This window comes from Thamnophis elegans, chromosome 11 (assembly GCF_009769535.1).
Source record: "Thamnophis elegans isolate rThaEle1 chromosome 11, rThaEle1.pri, whole genome shotgun sequence".
NCBI classification, from domain to species: Eukaryota; Metazoa; Chordata; class Lepidosauria; order Squamata; family Colubridae; genus Thamnophis; species Thamnophis elegans.
In genome coordinates this window covers 30,748,501-30,762,983 of record NC_045551.1, presented here as the reverse complement: position 1 = coordinate 30,762,983, position 14,483 = coordinate 30,748,501, and the positions used below count along the sequence as shown (strand labels likewise).

The 14,483-nt window shown below is 41.6% G+C and overlaps 1 protein-coding gene across 3 annotated transcripts in view; it reads left to right on the top strand.

Moving 5' to 3' along the window:
* JADE3 (jade family PHD finger 3) overlaps nucleotides 1-14,483 on the top strand; it is a 31,948-nt gene that overhangs the window by 549 nt on the left and 16,916 nt on the right. The window contains exons 1-2 of one of the 3 annotated variants that reach the window (XM_032226397.1): nucleotides 222-398; nucleotides 13,006-13,065. In XM_032226397.1, coding sequence (XP_032082288.1) covers nucleotides 13,017-13,065 — 49 coding nt within the window. In that variant the 5' untranslated portion in view covers nucleotides 222-398; nucleotides 13,006-13,016. Of the gene's footprint in view, nucleotides 1-221; nucleotides 399-9,593; nucleotides 10,428-13,005; nucleotides 13,066-14,483 lie in introns of those variants that run through there. The other 2 variants (XM_032226395.1, XM_032226396.1) reach the window with 2 other exon arrangements.

Genomic DNA, 14,483 nt, shown 5'->3' with positions numbered 1-14,483 from the left:
ACATTGCCGATCCCGCCGCCGCACCGAGTCGCGCCGCGCGCGCGTGTGCGCGCCCTCCACCCACGTACGGGCGGCGCTTGGCGCCAAGGCCTGGCCGCTGGAGTCACGCTGGCGGGGCGGGAAGGGGGCCGAGCCTCCATGAGGTGAGCGGGGAAGGGGAGGAGCCGCCGTGCTAAGCTCCGCCTCGAGGACCGCTGCCCGTGTTTGGGATGGGGACACGTGGTCGGGCGGGTGGCCGTTGGCTTGTGAGGGCGGGGGAAATAACTTTTCTCCTCTCGCTTCGTCGCCCACCTCTTCGGCTTGGGGGGGGGGGGACGGGGGCGGACACGGCGGCTTTACAGCAGCGACTCAAGCCTTGCATTTATGTGGCCGCCTGAATCGCTATGCCCGGAAGCGAGGTAGAACACCCTCCCTTTAGTTACTTATTTCTTTGTTTTTATTATTATTGCAGTGTTTTATTTTCTGCCATTGGGTCTACCGTATAACCGCTGCGTTTGGGCGAGTTCACACATCTGCCGTGGTTTACTTAAGTTGATAACCGTTCATCATCTAGGTTGCTGAATGTGTGCAAGAAATGAGTTAAATCGATTCGCTAGGTCAGAGATCTTCAAACTTGGCAACTTTTAAGACTTGAGGACTCCCAGAATTCTCCAGCCAGCTGTGCTGGCTGGAGAATTCTGGGAGTTGAAATCCACAAGTCTTAAAGTTGCCAAGTTTGGGGATCCCTGTCTCAGGTTGTGGCTCTGCTGGGCAATCTCTTCCGTAGCCCGTATGCAATAACTATTTTACTGTTACAGACAAAAATTGCTCTATATTGATTACTTATTCCTTCACCAAAGTTCTTTAATGGAAATAATGTTTCAGTTTTGTTGATAACAAATCTGCTTAATATTCAGAGTAATGTTAATCTTCATATTTCGCAGAGCATCAAATTGATTTCTGTATCTCCTTTTTGAGACAAAATAATAATAAAATCTGGATTCCCATAAATATATCAAACAAAAAGAACCATCAGATGTTTCACCAGATTTGGATACTCTTGAATTAAGCTGCTTGAAAAATAATTCAATGGAAGTTTATTAAATTTTTATTCTAATTGAGATTAAACTAAACAAAGAGTAGTTTCTAGTCTACATTTAGAAGAGAAAAGCTTTTGGTGTGTCCCTTCATTTTCTGGACATTCCTTTTCCTTTTTAAAATTGATGAAGATCTTATTAAATATAGAAGAAGTGGAATATAAGTGATTTGATTAATTAAGAAATTGGAAATATTTGTGAAAGGAATGAATTTTTATAATAAATATATTGTTAGAGCACATAAAAAGGAATTAAAAGGGCAGGATTGGAGATGGTTATACTTTTCAGATAGATGATAGATAGATAGATAGATAGATAGATAGATAGATAGATAGATAGATAGATAGATAGATAGATATGGAATAATGGTTATCGCATTTCTTTGGAAACTTTCAGAGAACAAAATGTCACTAAAGATAAAGCAATGTAGTTAGCTGATTTTTATTTAGTTTTCACAAAGCATCTCTATGGCAGAAAACAGATAAGACAATAATAAGAATAGTGAATGCATTTGAGGTATTTCTAAAACAGGAAGGTTTTCTTTTTATTTTCCTTTAAAAATTCTACTTTAAAGTTCATATTGTAAATAAATAATCTTAATTACATTTTCATAAAGCAAAAAATGTAGATGATTATTTTAAACACTCTATTTGAACTCTTTATATTTATCCCATAAATATAACCTACACTGCAAATTAAATGTTATATCGGAATATGAAGAAATAATGTCTGTCCATGGTGCTCATAAATTGCAATTTGTTGTCAATGGGATTTGTATAATGGATGCGATGCACTTTTTAAGTAAAAGGTGTCTGTTTTCAAAATCTATATCCGAAATTTTCCCCTTTTGTCGTAGGTCTAATATGCCTCTATATTTTAAAATTATTTTCTCAAGCCTTCGTTGTGGGGATTCTTTATTTGGCTGCATAATGTGCTCAGATATGTTTCTGAACTGAATACAATTTTCTCATAAATTCTTGAAACAAGTATGTCTGTAATTATAGAATACTTTATATAATTATTGATAGAAAGGCAATTAATGGAAACTGTCCCTGACCTTGCAGACTGCAGTAGAAACAGACAAGGATCAGGAATAATCATTTTGCTTCTGTTAACTATTCCCCACAGCTTTCCCGCCAGCTACACACAGGGTACCTATTCATTGAAAGGATGTCTGCTCAAAGGCAGCATAGGAGTAAAAAAAGAACAGTGTTAACTTGCTTTGGTCCGGAAGGATATGAACACAGAAGTCCTTCTTTCTAGCACGTAATTGAATAGAAGGGGTAATGAAAAGAGAGTTCTTCCAAAAACAAATGTAAATATTGTTAAGTATTTAACAACAGAGTATAGAAACAATGTGTGGCTATCTAAACAAAATGTAAAGGTGGCTACTAATTTGATTTCTTTTAACTGCAACTGTATTCTGAATGCAAATGATGTTGGAGATATTTTACAAATTTAAATTTATTTGGTAAATTCTTGTGTTGGTCACTTCAGGTATAAAATGTAGTAAGGTGTCAGAGCAAATGCAGGGTAATCTAGATTTGCACCAAACAACAGTAATAATAAAATCTGTTATCTCATCCAAATCACAGCTTATTAAGATAGAGTATTATCTCACATTTAATAATTTAATGAAACAGCTATTTAATAACTTTAATAAAAAGGCTAAAATATAATATTGTATTTCAATTTTATTCTTTTTGTGGGTGTTTTGAAATTATTTATAAAAAGCAACTTGAATTGCTTTCTTCTTTAGCAAATTGGAAACTTCAATGGGATAGTTAAATTATGCAGTAGGTTAAGCTTTTTTCTGGAATATATTGCTGTACTGTTTTGTGATTCTCATACTGCCTTGTATTTTACCAAACAATGTATTTTAAAAGTAATGAATTTCTTTCATTTAAATGTTTTTGGCTATTAACCTGTTTCTGTTTCTTTTATTTACTTTCTAAATGTGAGAAATAAAATGGGCCCAATTCAATTGTGTAGAAATATCTGCAATTTATTTCTGCAAAAAGCAACATAGAATTTCTGTCAAATCTTAAAATAAACCAATGGTGTAACTATAATTTATTCATCACATTTCTATTTGGATAAACTGAAATTAGAATTTGTAAAAATATGCCACTTTATTTCTTTAACAAGCTAGATTTTGGAATTATATATTTTATTTTATTTTATTTTTTTATATATAAATTTTTATTTTAAACACATCAACAAAAATAGATACATGACTTAAAACAGCATAGGAACAAGAAGTTCCATCGTATATCATACAGCAGTATATCATACAGCGGTTTCTTTGCAGTTAGTGTTTTCCCTTCTATACATTTCTATTTTGCATTTATGGTCTCCTTATTCATTATCTATTTTTATGTACAATTCTATATTTATTTATACTTAGTTATTTATAACCAAATATTGTTTACCTATATTGTGCTTTATATTCTTACTGTCATTTATTCTCTTACATACAATTATAGGTATACATTCACATAGTTATTCTTTTTCTTTGCCATTCTTATACTATTGTTATTCCACTTAAAAGGTTATAAGGTACAGTTTGGATTGCTTTGTTTACCACCCCTAGCGCCTGTTGTAACCACCACCTTATTTTCTCTTTCTTTTCTTTTCTTCCTCCCTTCCTTCTCTACTTCCTTCCTCCTCTTCTTCCCCTTCTTTCTTCCCTTACCTCTCCCCTACTCGTACCCTCTCTCTTCCCCTTCCTACCCTCTCTCCTTCTCTTTCTCTCCTGGAATTATATATTTTAAATGTTTCATTGTCTTGTTTTTATTTATTTTTTAATATGTATGCCTATAATTCTTTTTTTGGACATTTTGAGTGTTCTACACATACAGGTAGTCCAAAACATACAACTTCAATTGAGTCCAAAGTTTATGTTGTTAAGTGAAAAATTTGTTAAAGTGAGTTTTGCCCATTTTATGATTTTTGTTGCCACATTTGTTAAGTGAATCACTGAAGTTGTTAAGTTAGTAATATGGTTATTAAGTGAATCTGGCTTTCCCATTGTCTTTGCTTGTCACAAGGTTGTAAAAGGTGATCATGTGACCCTTGGACACTGCAATAATTATAAATATGCATCAGTTGTCCAGCATCCAAATGTAAATCACGTGACCATGGGGATACTGCAATGATCATGAGTGTGAAAAATGGTCATGTCACTTTAAACAAACTGTTGCAAGTTAAGGACTGCCTGTAGAAGATAACTTGAAAAATGAAAGAGTTAATTTTTGTTTCATAAATCTATATGTCTTATAACTAAGGAAGTGCTGGCCAAAATTATCTGGTGGCATAGGATTGGATATTTTCAATAGTATGCTGATGACACTCAGTTATTTATATCAAATTCTGTCCAAGTGATGCCATCAAGATTCTGTCTCAGTGTCTGTAGACTGTAGAAATAACTTAATCCTAGGAAGACTGAATGACTATTGATAGTTGGGCACTGGTGCTGGAAATCTTTCAGGTTAGTACTGGATGGGATTTTTCACAACATAACCGGTGTGCAATTTGGAAATCTTCTTAAACTCTCAAAGAGATAATAGTAGGATGGCTAGAATGGTTTCTCCAGTGCATTGCTTGGAGAGTCCAAGCGTGGGTTAACACAGCCTATCTGCCCTTGGACTGGGTAATGTTTTTCTTGACCATGCCTCCCTTTGCCTCTCTATGTTCAGTTTAAAAATTCAGTCCGCCTGTAAGGACTGTTCTGGGAGTTCTCCAGTTCAAGGACAGATAGACTGGGGTTCCCAACATAATTTGACCACTCATACCGTCTCAAACAGTTTCTGCAGAGATTTATTCCGAAAATAGAGATTACTGAGAGGTTTCCGGGCTGGTTCCTGTCTCCCACTGGTCGCAAGTGGTGCAGGTCGCATGAGTCGCTTGACCAGCCTTTGTTGGCGAGTGAGGGGGGAGGGATCAGGTGGTCGCCCCTCTCCTACAATCCCCAACTGCCACAATCCTCGAGCCTTGCGAGTGCTAGCTCGCTGGCCGTGGTGGTGCTCAGTTTTGCCCGGCAACTGCGGCAGCTATTTTTGTCCCTTCATGTGTTTTTCCCTGAGTGACAGCGAATTTGGCGGGCGGAGGCTGCGCACACACTGGCCGCCATTTTGTGCACCCCAATGGTCGCTGCTGTGTGCGGACGCTTTGGAGCTCAGGGAGAGCAAAGAACGAAGAAAGAGCCAGGGAGAGAGTGAACACTTACCTCTCAGCCGCAGATTGCCGCCGGGGGTGCGGGGCCTAGTCCGGGGCGCCGGCTAGCCCTTCCCTCCTTCAGTTGAGTCTCGGGGATCTGAGGGCGGTCGGAGGAAGGAATCCGTCCAACAGGCGGCCCTCTCCCCCCTGGAGTATATGCGGGCGTGCTTGAGCTGGCTGGCCAGCATTGATGCCCTTCCACTGCAAGCTCGTTCTACACCAGGGCCTTCAATTCCATGGCCTACAGCAGCATGGCTGATGACTGTAAGGAGGCGCAGGAGGAGCAGCCAGGGCCTTCCAGCAAACGCAGTAGGATGGATCCCTTACCAAAAGGGGGAAAAGGGAACAGGGGCACCATCAGGAAGTCCTCCCCGGGTCCCTCAGCGTCACCAGATAAGGCCAAAGAGAGTTCCCGGTCCCATAAACCTGCGGAGGCCAAGGCCCCACACCACCACAGGGCCTGTTCTCCCTCAGACCAAGGGGCTGATTCTCCCAAGGGGCCCTCTATCAGGAGCGAGGGTGCTGACTCTATCAGGGTCAGTAGGTCTCCTGTAGAGGATTATGAGTCCAGGGAACCCTCCCCAGATGCTTCCTGGGGATATCCGGAATCACCCAGTTCCTCTATTAGGGAAGAAATGGAACCCTTCCAGAGCATGCTACCCGCGGAAGAGGCTACCCGTTCAGGCAAGGCCAGGCGCCCTGTGCATGCCAACAAGCAACCCCTGAGAGAGGCTAAGGGCCCAGCATTGTCAGCTGAAATGAGGGAAGTGATTTCTCTAGCCATCTCCCAGGGTATTGCGGAGGGCATTAAACAGAGATTCCCGCAAATCGGGTTCTTCCAAGGCCAGGCATCTTACTGCGGCCTCCACCTCCAAAGATCCGACCTCTCCTCCTACATCGTTAACTTCTGAGGCCTCTGATTCGGAGGAGGAGGTGGCTGAGGGCTTTGAGCTGTTGGAGGACGAAGACCTGCCTCCTGACAAGCCAGCCTTCACTGGTCTCTTTAAGCCATCCTTGTTTAAGTCCATACTTCACAAGGCCAAGGCGGTGAACATCCAATTCAAACTTACCTGCTGACCTTCTAGATGGCCAAAGACAAGAGGTCTGAGAAGGCATGCCATAAAACACACATGGCGGCCGCCTGGGGTCCACGTCTGCCTCTTTCTTCACCAGGGCATCCTTGTTCTGGCTGAGACAACTCAGATCCAAACCTCTCTCCCGGGGCTCTAAGTGGCGCCATGATCTTACCAAGATCATTATGACCATTGAATATTCGGCTGATGCTTTGCTGAATGCAGCGAAGTTCGCCTCCAGGGCCCTAGCTTCCAATATTACATTTCGCCGCCTCTTGTGGCTCCAGCACTGGAAGGCTGAGATGAAGGCCAAATGGAAGTTGGCTTCCGCCCCCTTCAAGGGAGGGCAGTTGTTCGGGGAGGCCTTGGATAAATTTGTCATAGAAACTAAGGACAAGCGAAAAATTCTCCCGGCCACCTTGAAGAGAAACGAGCGCAAGGGCTCTGGTTCATTTTGTAAGCAAACCTTTAGAAATCAGGATGCCGCTCGGGCGTCCTCATCTTCCTCCTACTAGAGGTCTTTCCATCAGGGGGGTGACAAGAAGCAGGATAGGGCCTCCTTCGGGTCCCGTAACAGACAGCAGCAGTCTTCCTTTCGGAAGCCATTTCGTGGGGGCAACAACAACAACTCCCACCAGTTCCACAGGGGGAAGTGACCATCACAGGGTTCCTCCCATAGGGTGTCGGCTCCAGTTATATGCCGACAGGTGGGAAGAGATCACCTCGGACACATGGGTCCTCAATACCATGAGGAGGGGCCTAGTCCTAGAATTTCTGACCTTTCCCCAGAAGAAATTCATCCGCTGCCCTACCTTCAGGAACCTGGTAGAGAGGGAGCTCATGCAGGCGGAGATACTCCATCTTCTCCAGATAGAGGCCATAGAACCAGTTCCAAGGGACCAGGAAAGGCAGGGCTTCTATTCCATCCTGTTCCTGGTCCCGAAGAATTCAGGGGGGTGGAGGGCCATCTTGGATCTAAAAAGCCTGAATCAGCATCTGGCTTACAAAAGGTTCAAGATGCAATCCCTCCACTCCATCCTGGATTGCGTAAGGACAGGGGATCTATTGACCTCCATAGATCTAAAGGAAGCATACCTACATGTCCCCATCCATGCTGCCCACAGGAGGTTCCTGAGGTTCTGTTCCCAGGGGAGGTACTACCAGTAAAAGGCTCTCCCCTTCGGTCTCTCGTCAGCGCCCAGAACATTTACCAAGATCCTGGCGGTGGTGGTGGCTCACCTCCGCCATCCCATCCGTCTAGAATGCTATCTAGACGACATAATCATACATTCTGTCACACCAGAGCAGGCTCGACGGGATGTCCTACTGACCGTTTGGACGTTGCAGCAACATGGCTTTTCAGTCAACTTGGAGAAGAGCCAGCTCCGACCGTCCACGCGCATTCAGCACCTGGGCGCCATCATCGATTCGACCTCCTGCCAGGTATTCCTGTCTCCAGATCGACTGAACAACCTGAGGAGCGGGGTGAACCAATGGCGTCAGTCCAGGTTGGTGCCGATCATCAAACTGCCCCAGCTTTTAGGGATCATGATTTCTTGCCTGAAGGTGGCTTCCTGGGCCCGTCTCCATGCCAGGGAACTGCAATGTTTTCTTCTTCCAATGCAGAGAGCGAAAACCAGCAACTCCCACAGGCGTGTGCGTCTCCTGCAGAGGGTGACCCGATCTCTGGCCTGGTGGAGATCCAAGGCGATCGTGAAAGGCTGTCCGTTCAAAGAGCCAGAAAGGGTCGTAGTGACCACAGACGCCAGCCTTCTGGGGTGGGGCGCCCACTGCCAGGGTCAACTTGCCCAGGGTCAGTGGTCTCTAGAGGGAGGCTGTCCACAGCATAAACTGGCTGGAACTGAGGGCAGCCCGATTCACTCTGCGATGCTTCGCTCACCTGATAAAGGGAAGACATGTACTGTTATTGACAGACAATGTGGCAACAAAAGCCCACATAAACAGGCAGGGCGGTATCCATCCCAGGGGACTCATGGTCGAGACAGAGGCTCTGGGCAGGTGGGCGGAGCGACATCTGGCTTCTCTCAGAGCAGATCACATCTCCGGAACCAGCAACCAGGAGGCAGACTGGCTGAGCCGGCAACGCATCGATCACTTGGAGTGGCGCCTACACCCGGATCTGTTCCAGCAGATCGTGAGGAGATTCGGCAAACTGCAAGTAGACCTATTTCCCACACATTCCAACACACAACTGCCACAATTCCTCACCCACTACCATTCACCATTGGCGGAGGGGACAAACGCACTGAGATGCGGGTGGGCCCCGAGAACTCTTATACACATTCCCTCCTCTTCCACTCATCCCTCAGGTGGTGGCCAAACTCCTGACGGAACGGGCAGAGGTTCTCCTGATGGCATCATTCTGGCCCAGGAGGTCCTGGTACGCAGACCTTGTCAGTCTCTCCGTTCAGAGACCGTGGCGAATTCCTCAGGATCAAATCTCCCTCAGCCAGGGGGCCATCAGTCACCTGGACCCCCAATGGCTGCAATTAGCCATTTGGCACTTGAGGGGGACCTCCTGAGGAAACAGAACATCTCTGACAAGGTCATACAAACAATAAAAGTGTCCAGGAGACCCTCCACTACCAGAATATACGATGCGACCTGGGCCGCCTTTTCATCTTGGTGCAAAGATAGAGACATTGTTGACTTTTCTGCTTCAGTCCCTCAGACTCTGGACTTCCTACAGGAGGGTCTGGACAAGGGTCTGGCACCCAGTACACTCAGGCATCTGGTTGCAGCATTATCGACCATCCTGGCCAGGGGTTCTTCTCAATCTCTGAGCCAGCACCCTGAAATTAAAAGCTTTCTGAAGGGCACAACGAACATCAGCCCACCGTTGGCTGTGCGCTTGTATCAAGCTGGCGTATGAACATCAGGGCAAGACGGCTCCGTGCAGGCTCACCGCACACTCTACTAGGAGCACGGCTGCCTCAGCAGCCTGGGTGACCCAGGCATCTATTCTGGACATCTGCAGGCGGCCACATGGGCTTCCCCCACCACCTTTATAAAGAACTACAAAATAGACACCTTTGCCTCAGCCTCAGCCTCCTTCGGAAGAAGAATTTTGCAAAGAGTTGCTGAGACTCCGGAAACTCCGGTCATTACCCGCCCTGGGACACAATAGCTTGGGCATGTCCCACGCTTGGACGCTCCAAGCAGCGCACTGGAGAAAGACCGTTGGCTTACCTGAATGGTCGTTCTCTGGGCACTGCGAGGAGAGTCCAAACCCGCCCAGGAGGTTTTTCTTCCAAAAATGTGACCGTGTTATTGACTGAACCTTTACCATACGATTGTCTTTTTGTTTTTAAGCTGAACATAGGGAGGCAAATGGAGGCGTGGTCAAGAAAAACATTACTCAGTCAAAGGACAGATAGGCTGTGTTAACCCACGCTTGGACTCTCCTTACAGTGCCCAGAGAACGACCGTTCAGGTAAGCCAACGGTCTTTTTACACAAATTTATATTGTGTGTCAGTTGTGCTCATACCTAGATCAGGAAGCACTATTCATAGTTACTCATCGCTTGGTTGCTTCTCTAGATTAGGAAGCACTATTCATAGTTAATAATCGCTTGGTTGCTTCTCATCTGGATTGCTGCAGTGTGCTTTACATGGGGCTGTTCTTGAAGATCAGAAGCTATAACTGATCCAGTGCACATTAGTGTGAGTAGTTGCAGGAACATCCATATAACCCTATTATGGCACAAGCCATAATAGTTACCAGTGAACTTGGGGTGCATTTTAAAGTGCTGGTGATCACCCATAAAACCATATATGGCACAGGGCCAAGAAGAGGCTATCTCAAGTTATCTGCCTATCCAACAAGATTGGACATGCTCCAAGACTCATCTATCAAACTGCCATTTTATGTCACTCAATTAGCATGCCTTCTCAATTATTTTACTACAGTCTCTGCCCTATGGAGCATAATGGCCCACCCCCAAATAAGGATGGCACCAGTAGTGCTAGCCTTCAGAAAGGTTTGGACCTGGTTCTTTTTGGCACTGGATCAAGATGTTGCATCAACTGTTAATATGTGGTATGTGACTTAGTCCTGTTGCTATATGGGACTTCATTTGATTTTTATGTTATGGTTCTTTAATCCTTCTTAATGATTAGGGAAGCAGGCAGCATAATTTGAACATAGAAAAACTTGAGTTCTTGAATTGCATATTGCAGTATTTTTTCTCTTTTTGTAATTTTAAAGTTTAATTGCAGACGTAAACTCTGGTTTACCAGAAATTTTAAAAAATAGAGAATGAGTTGCAATGGAAAAGGGAAGGAATTAGTGTTCCAAACTTGTTCAAATAGCACCAGATCACATATTAGCATTGGATACAAATCTGCTATTGACTGAAATAATTCAATTGCATGATTAGAAATTTTTGACTTACCGTATTTTTCAGAGTATAAGATGCACCTTTTTCCCTCAAAAAAGAGGGTGAAAATCTGGACGCGTCTTATACACTGAATACAACATTTTTTGGTCTCCCGAAACCCCGCCCCTTCACCAAAATGGCTGTGCATAGCCTTTAGGAGGCTACCAGAGTGCTCCTGGGGGCTGGGGAGGGCAGAAATGAGCAAAAAATAGACTTTTTTTGCTCCCCCCAGCCCCCAGGAGCACACTATAAGCCTCCTTTTGACAAAAAATGAACCCATTTTTGCAAAAAATGGGTCACTTTTAGGAGGTCTGCAGAGTGCAAAAACTTTTTTTTTCTAATTTGCCTCTTCAAAATCTTGGTGTGTCTTATACTCTGGTATGTTTTATGCTCTGAAAAATACAGTATCTTGTTTTAAAGCAACTTAAAAGGACATTCTAAAATAAAATTATTGATAGTAACTTTTAAATTGTCTTTCTATAAGAACTCTTTTCTGTAGAAAAATATAATGGAAAATGATAAAAAAGGAAACTGGAACTTTCTTTATGGCAATCATTGGAAATGTTCACTTCATGTTTTTATTGTGTTCTTTTAGAAGTGAAAGCAGTTGCTGAATTTTGTTGCAAAAATGGCTCATTTTTTCTCCAATCACAGAACTACTGCTATTTTTACATTTAGTTTTCCTCTGATTCTGAAATACCTCAAACATGGTTATTGGGACACTAATATATAAGCTAATTCCAGTATAATATTTTGGTTCCATAAATGTAGGACGTAATCTAGGAGGTATTTATTTAAATGTTGCATCCATTATATTGTATGTGTTTTATGTATTGGTTGACACTCCTGATTTAGAATGATATTTAAATTGGTTTGTATGTAAATGTAATGTGATATTTATTTATTTATTTATTTGATTTTTATCCACACTTTATAAACAATTCAAGGTACCCAACATACATAATACTCCTTCCTTCTCCTATTTTCCCCATAAAAGCAATTATATAATTGCTGATAAAACTAGAATAGTTTTTTTCCTGGTGGAGGAGGTAGTAGTAGTATTAGGTTTTATTTTTTTTGCTTCAGTGTTAGTAGATAAAACATTGGAAAATCTGAGAAATTTTAAAGAAAACTATAAAACTATTAGTTGCTATAAAATTAATGGGCACATAGCAAAAAAATACCAATGTAGAAGAATTACCATAGCTTCTGCTAAATTTAATTGGGTAGTAAAAAATAGCAATAGCAATAGTATTTAGACTTACATAACACTTCACAGTGCTTTTACAGTCCTCTCTAAGTGGTTTACAGAGTCAGCATTTTGCCCCCAACAATTTGGGTCCTCATTTTATCCACCTCAGAAAGATGGAAGGCTGAGTCAACCTTGCTAATTTCTTGGAAATATGAAGCACGCTCTTGAAGTGTGCTTGCATGGTTGGACTTTCAAAAAGCTTTTGGAAAGCACTCTGATTAAAAAAAATAATATCATGAAATAAGAGGAGAGATCCTCTTATAGGCAGCTAGTTAAATAAGAGAAAGCAATAAATAACTATTGAACAATTATTAAAATGTGGATTGTGGTGAATATTTTCAAAGATTGAATCAAGAGGTGTGTAATTTATTCCTAGTTAATTATACAGTCTGATTTCATGTTTTTCTACCTAATTAATAATTGTTATTAACAAGGATCTGGAGGAATTTAGTTTATCTTAATGTGTATTTTGATTAATGCAGTTGGTTTAAATGGATGTTTTAATACATTTTGCCTGGACAGTGTCTGTAAACAGTGTTGTCTCTTGTGGCCTAGAATGTAAGCTTCTCTGTTGCACCTGGACTCTAGACAGCATTCTTCCTTCTCCCCCTCCCCCACCCTGAGATCTGCATTACCACTATCTTGGTTTCATTCAAATAGAATCTTAAAACATGCGTTATCCTGAAACATTGGGTAAGATTGGGGGCTGAGTCCCTTATGGGTATGCAGTATGGTTGAGAAAATATTTTTGTTATTTTTAAATGTTTACTATTTTCTGCCTTATTGTTCTTAATTTGATTTTAATACTGTACACCACAGTTATTTTGTAATTAAGTAGCTGTATACATGTGATAAATAAATAAGATATCCTTGTATTTCATTGCACAGCACCAACTAATTCTGGGCGCAGAATTAAGGCAACTATCTGGCTGCTTATTTCCCTTGCAGGAAGAATTTTGCTAACTGTTTGTTTTCACTCTTTATAGGATGCGTCAGGATGAAACGCCACAGGCATCTAAGCAGCAGTGACAGTTCAGACAATGAAAGTAAATAAAGTGATCTAATCTTCCTTTGATCTGTAACTCTTCCTGTGGTTTCTTTTTTTGGTTTGAGGGCAAACTGTTATACTTTTTCTTCAGCTATAAAGGGAATTGCATTTTTTGTTCAATTTCATTTCCTCTTGTATGCTATGGTATTTAGTAATATCAGAGATCAAAACAAAATTAGAAACATTACAAAGTGAAGTTAAATGTAACTATTAAATACAGAGGCTTCTTGAGAGCCTTTGTAGAATGTAAAAAGCTGCATAATTCTAACGTATTTTTTAGTATTTTCAAGCTTCTCTTTTCCAAAGGAGATTTGCTGCTTTACTCACTCCTATATGTGGAAATGTTTGGTTATAGCTTGTAGATCCCCCCCACCTTGCAAATTTAAAATGACTATAAATAAAAGTTAGATTCTAGTTGACACTATATATCAATTCCAGTTCTTTTATATATGTAATCAATTGATCAGTTTCTCTTTTTAAGCAGTGAGTGTAGCTCTTCCTCTGCTCCTCTTTTTGTCATTTTGCTATTATGGCTGCAGTGGCACAGCTGTTGGAAAAAATGCTGGAAATTCCCAAACATCAGCTGCTAAAATTCATACAGTATGCTGGACTTGCAGTTTTAGAAATCCTCTGGCATTCTTGCATTCCTTCTTTTTAAATAATATTTTTAATTGAAGTTTAAAAATATAAAGATAAAAAACTAATGCAGGTTAAGAAAAATATTAATTGCCTTCATGTATATAGGGATCAAAATAGAATCAAAGTGGGTAACTACTTTTGAAGTAGGCAGATTATTTCCTTTCACTAGCCATTTACCTCTTGAATCTATAACAAAATAAGGATTTAGGGCATCTTCTTCCTAATTGTTTATCTGCTTCCTAACAATGGAAATGGTTATGATTGCAGTAGACAACATTGTTAGAACATGGTGGGTATTTCCTATAATTTTAGGAAATTTAAGTATATGTTAGTCTAATTTATGTTTGACAGTAACACAGGTTTTTTTGTAGTCTAATTTATTTGAAAATTTGAACTCACTTCGGACAATGAACTGTAGTGTAGTTCTGGCAAAGTACCTCTGTTTGAAATTGAGGTTTGATGCACCAATCAAGACTTCGTTTATTATAATTAGCTTTCTGAAGCTGGTCGATGACTCATTTCTAATTTGTGGGATGCTCAAGCCTCTTGGCAGTCAATTGAGACATAAGCCAAAAAATGTAAAAAGGCTGAACTGTGCTCTCTGGCTCTTCTTCTTGAGGATGTTTTTTTCCTTGCTCTGCTCCTCTCTGAGTACAAGGAAGAGGCAGGCCCTTAATTTCCAAATCTGAAGGCATATATGCATACCTTGCCAAAGCTGAACAGAATGTTCGGTTTACAGAATGAAAAGTATAAATGCTAAAAAAAATTAATATGGAA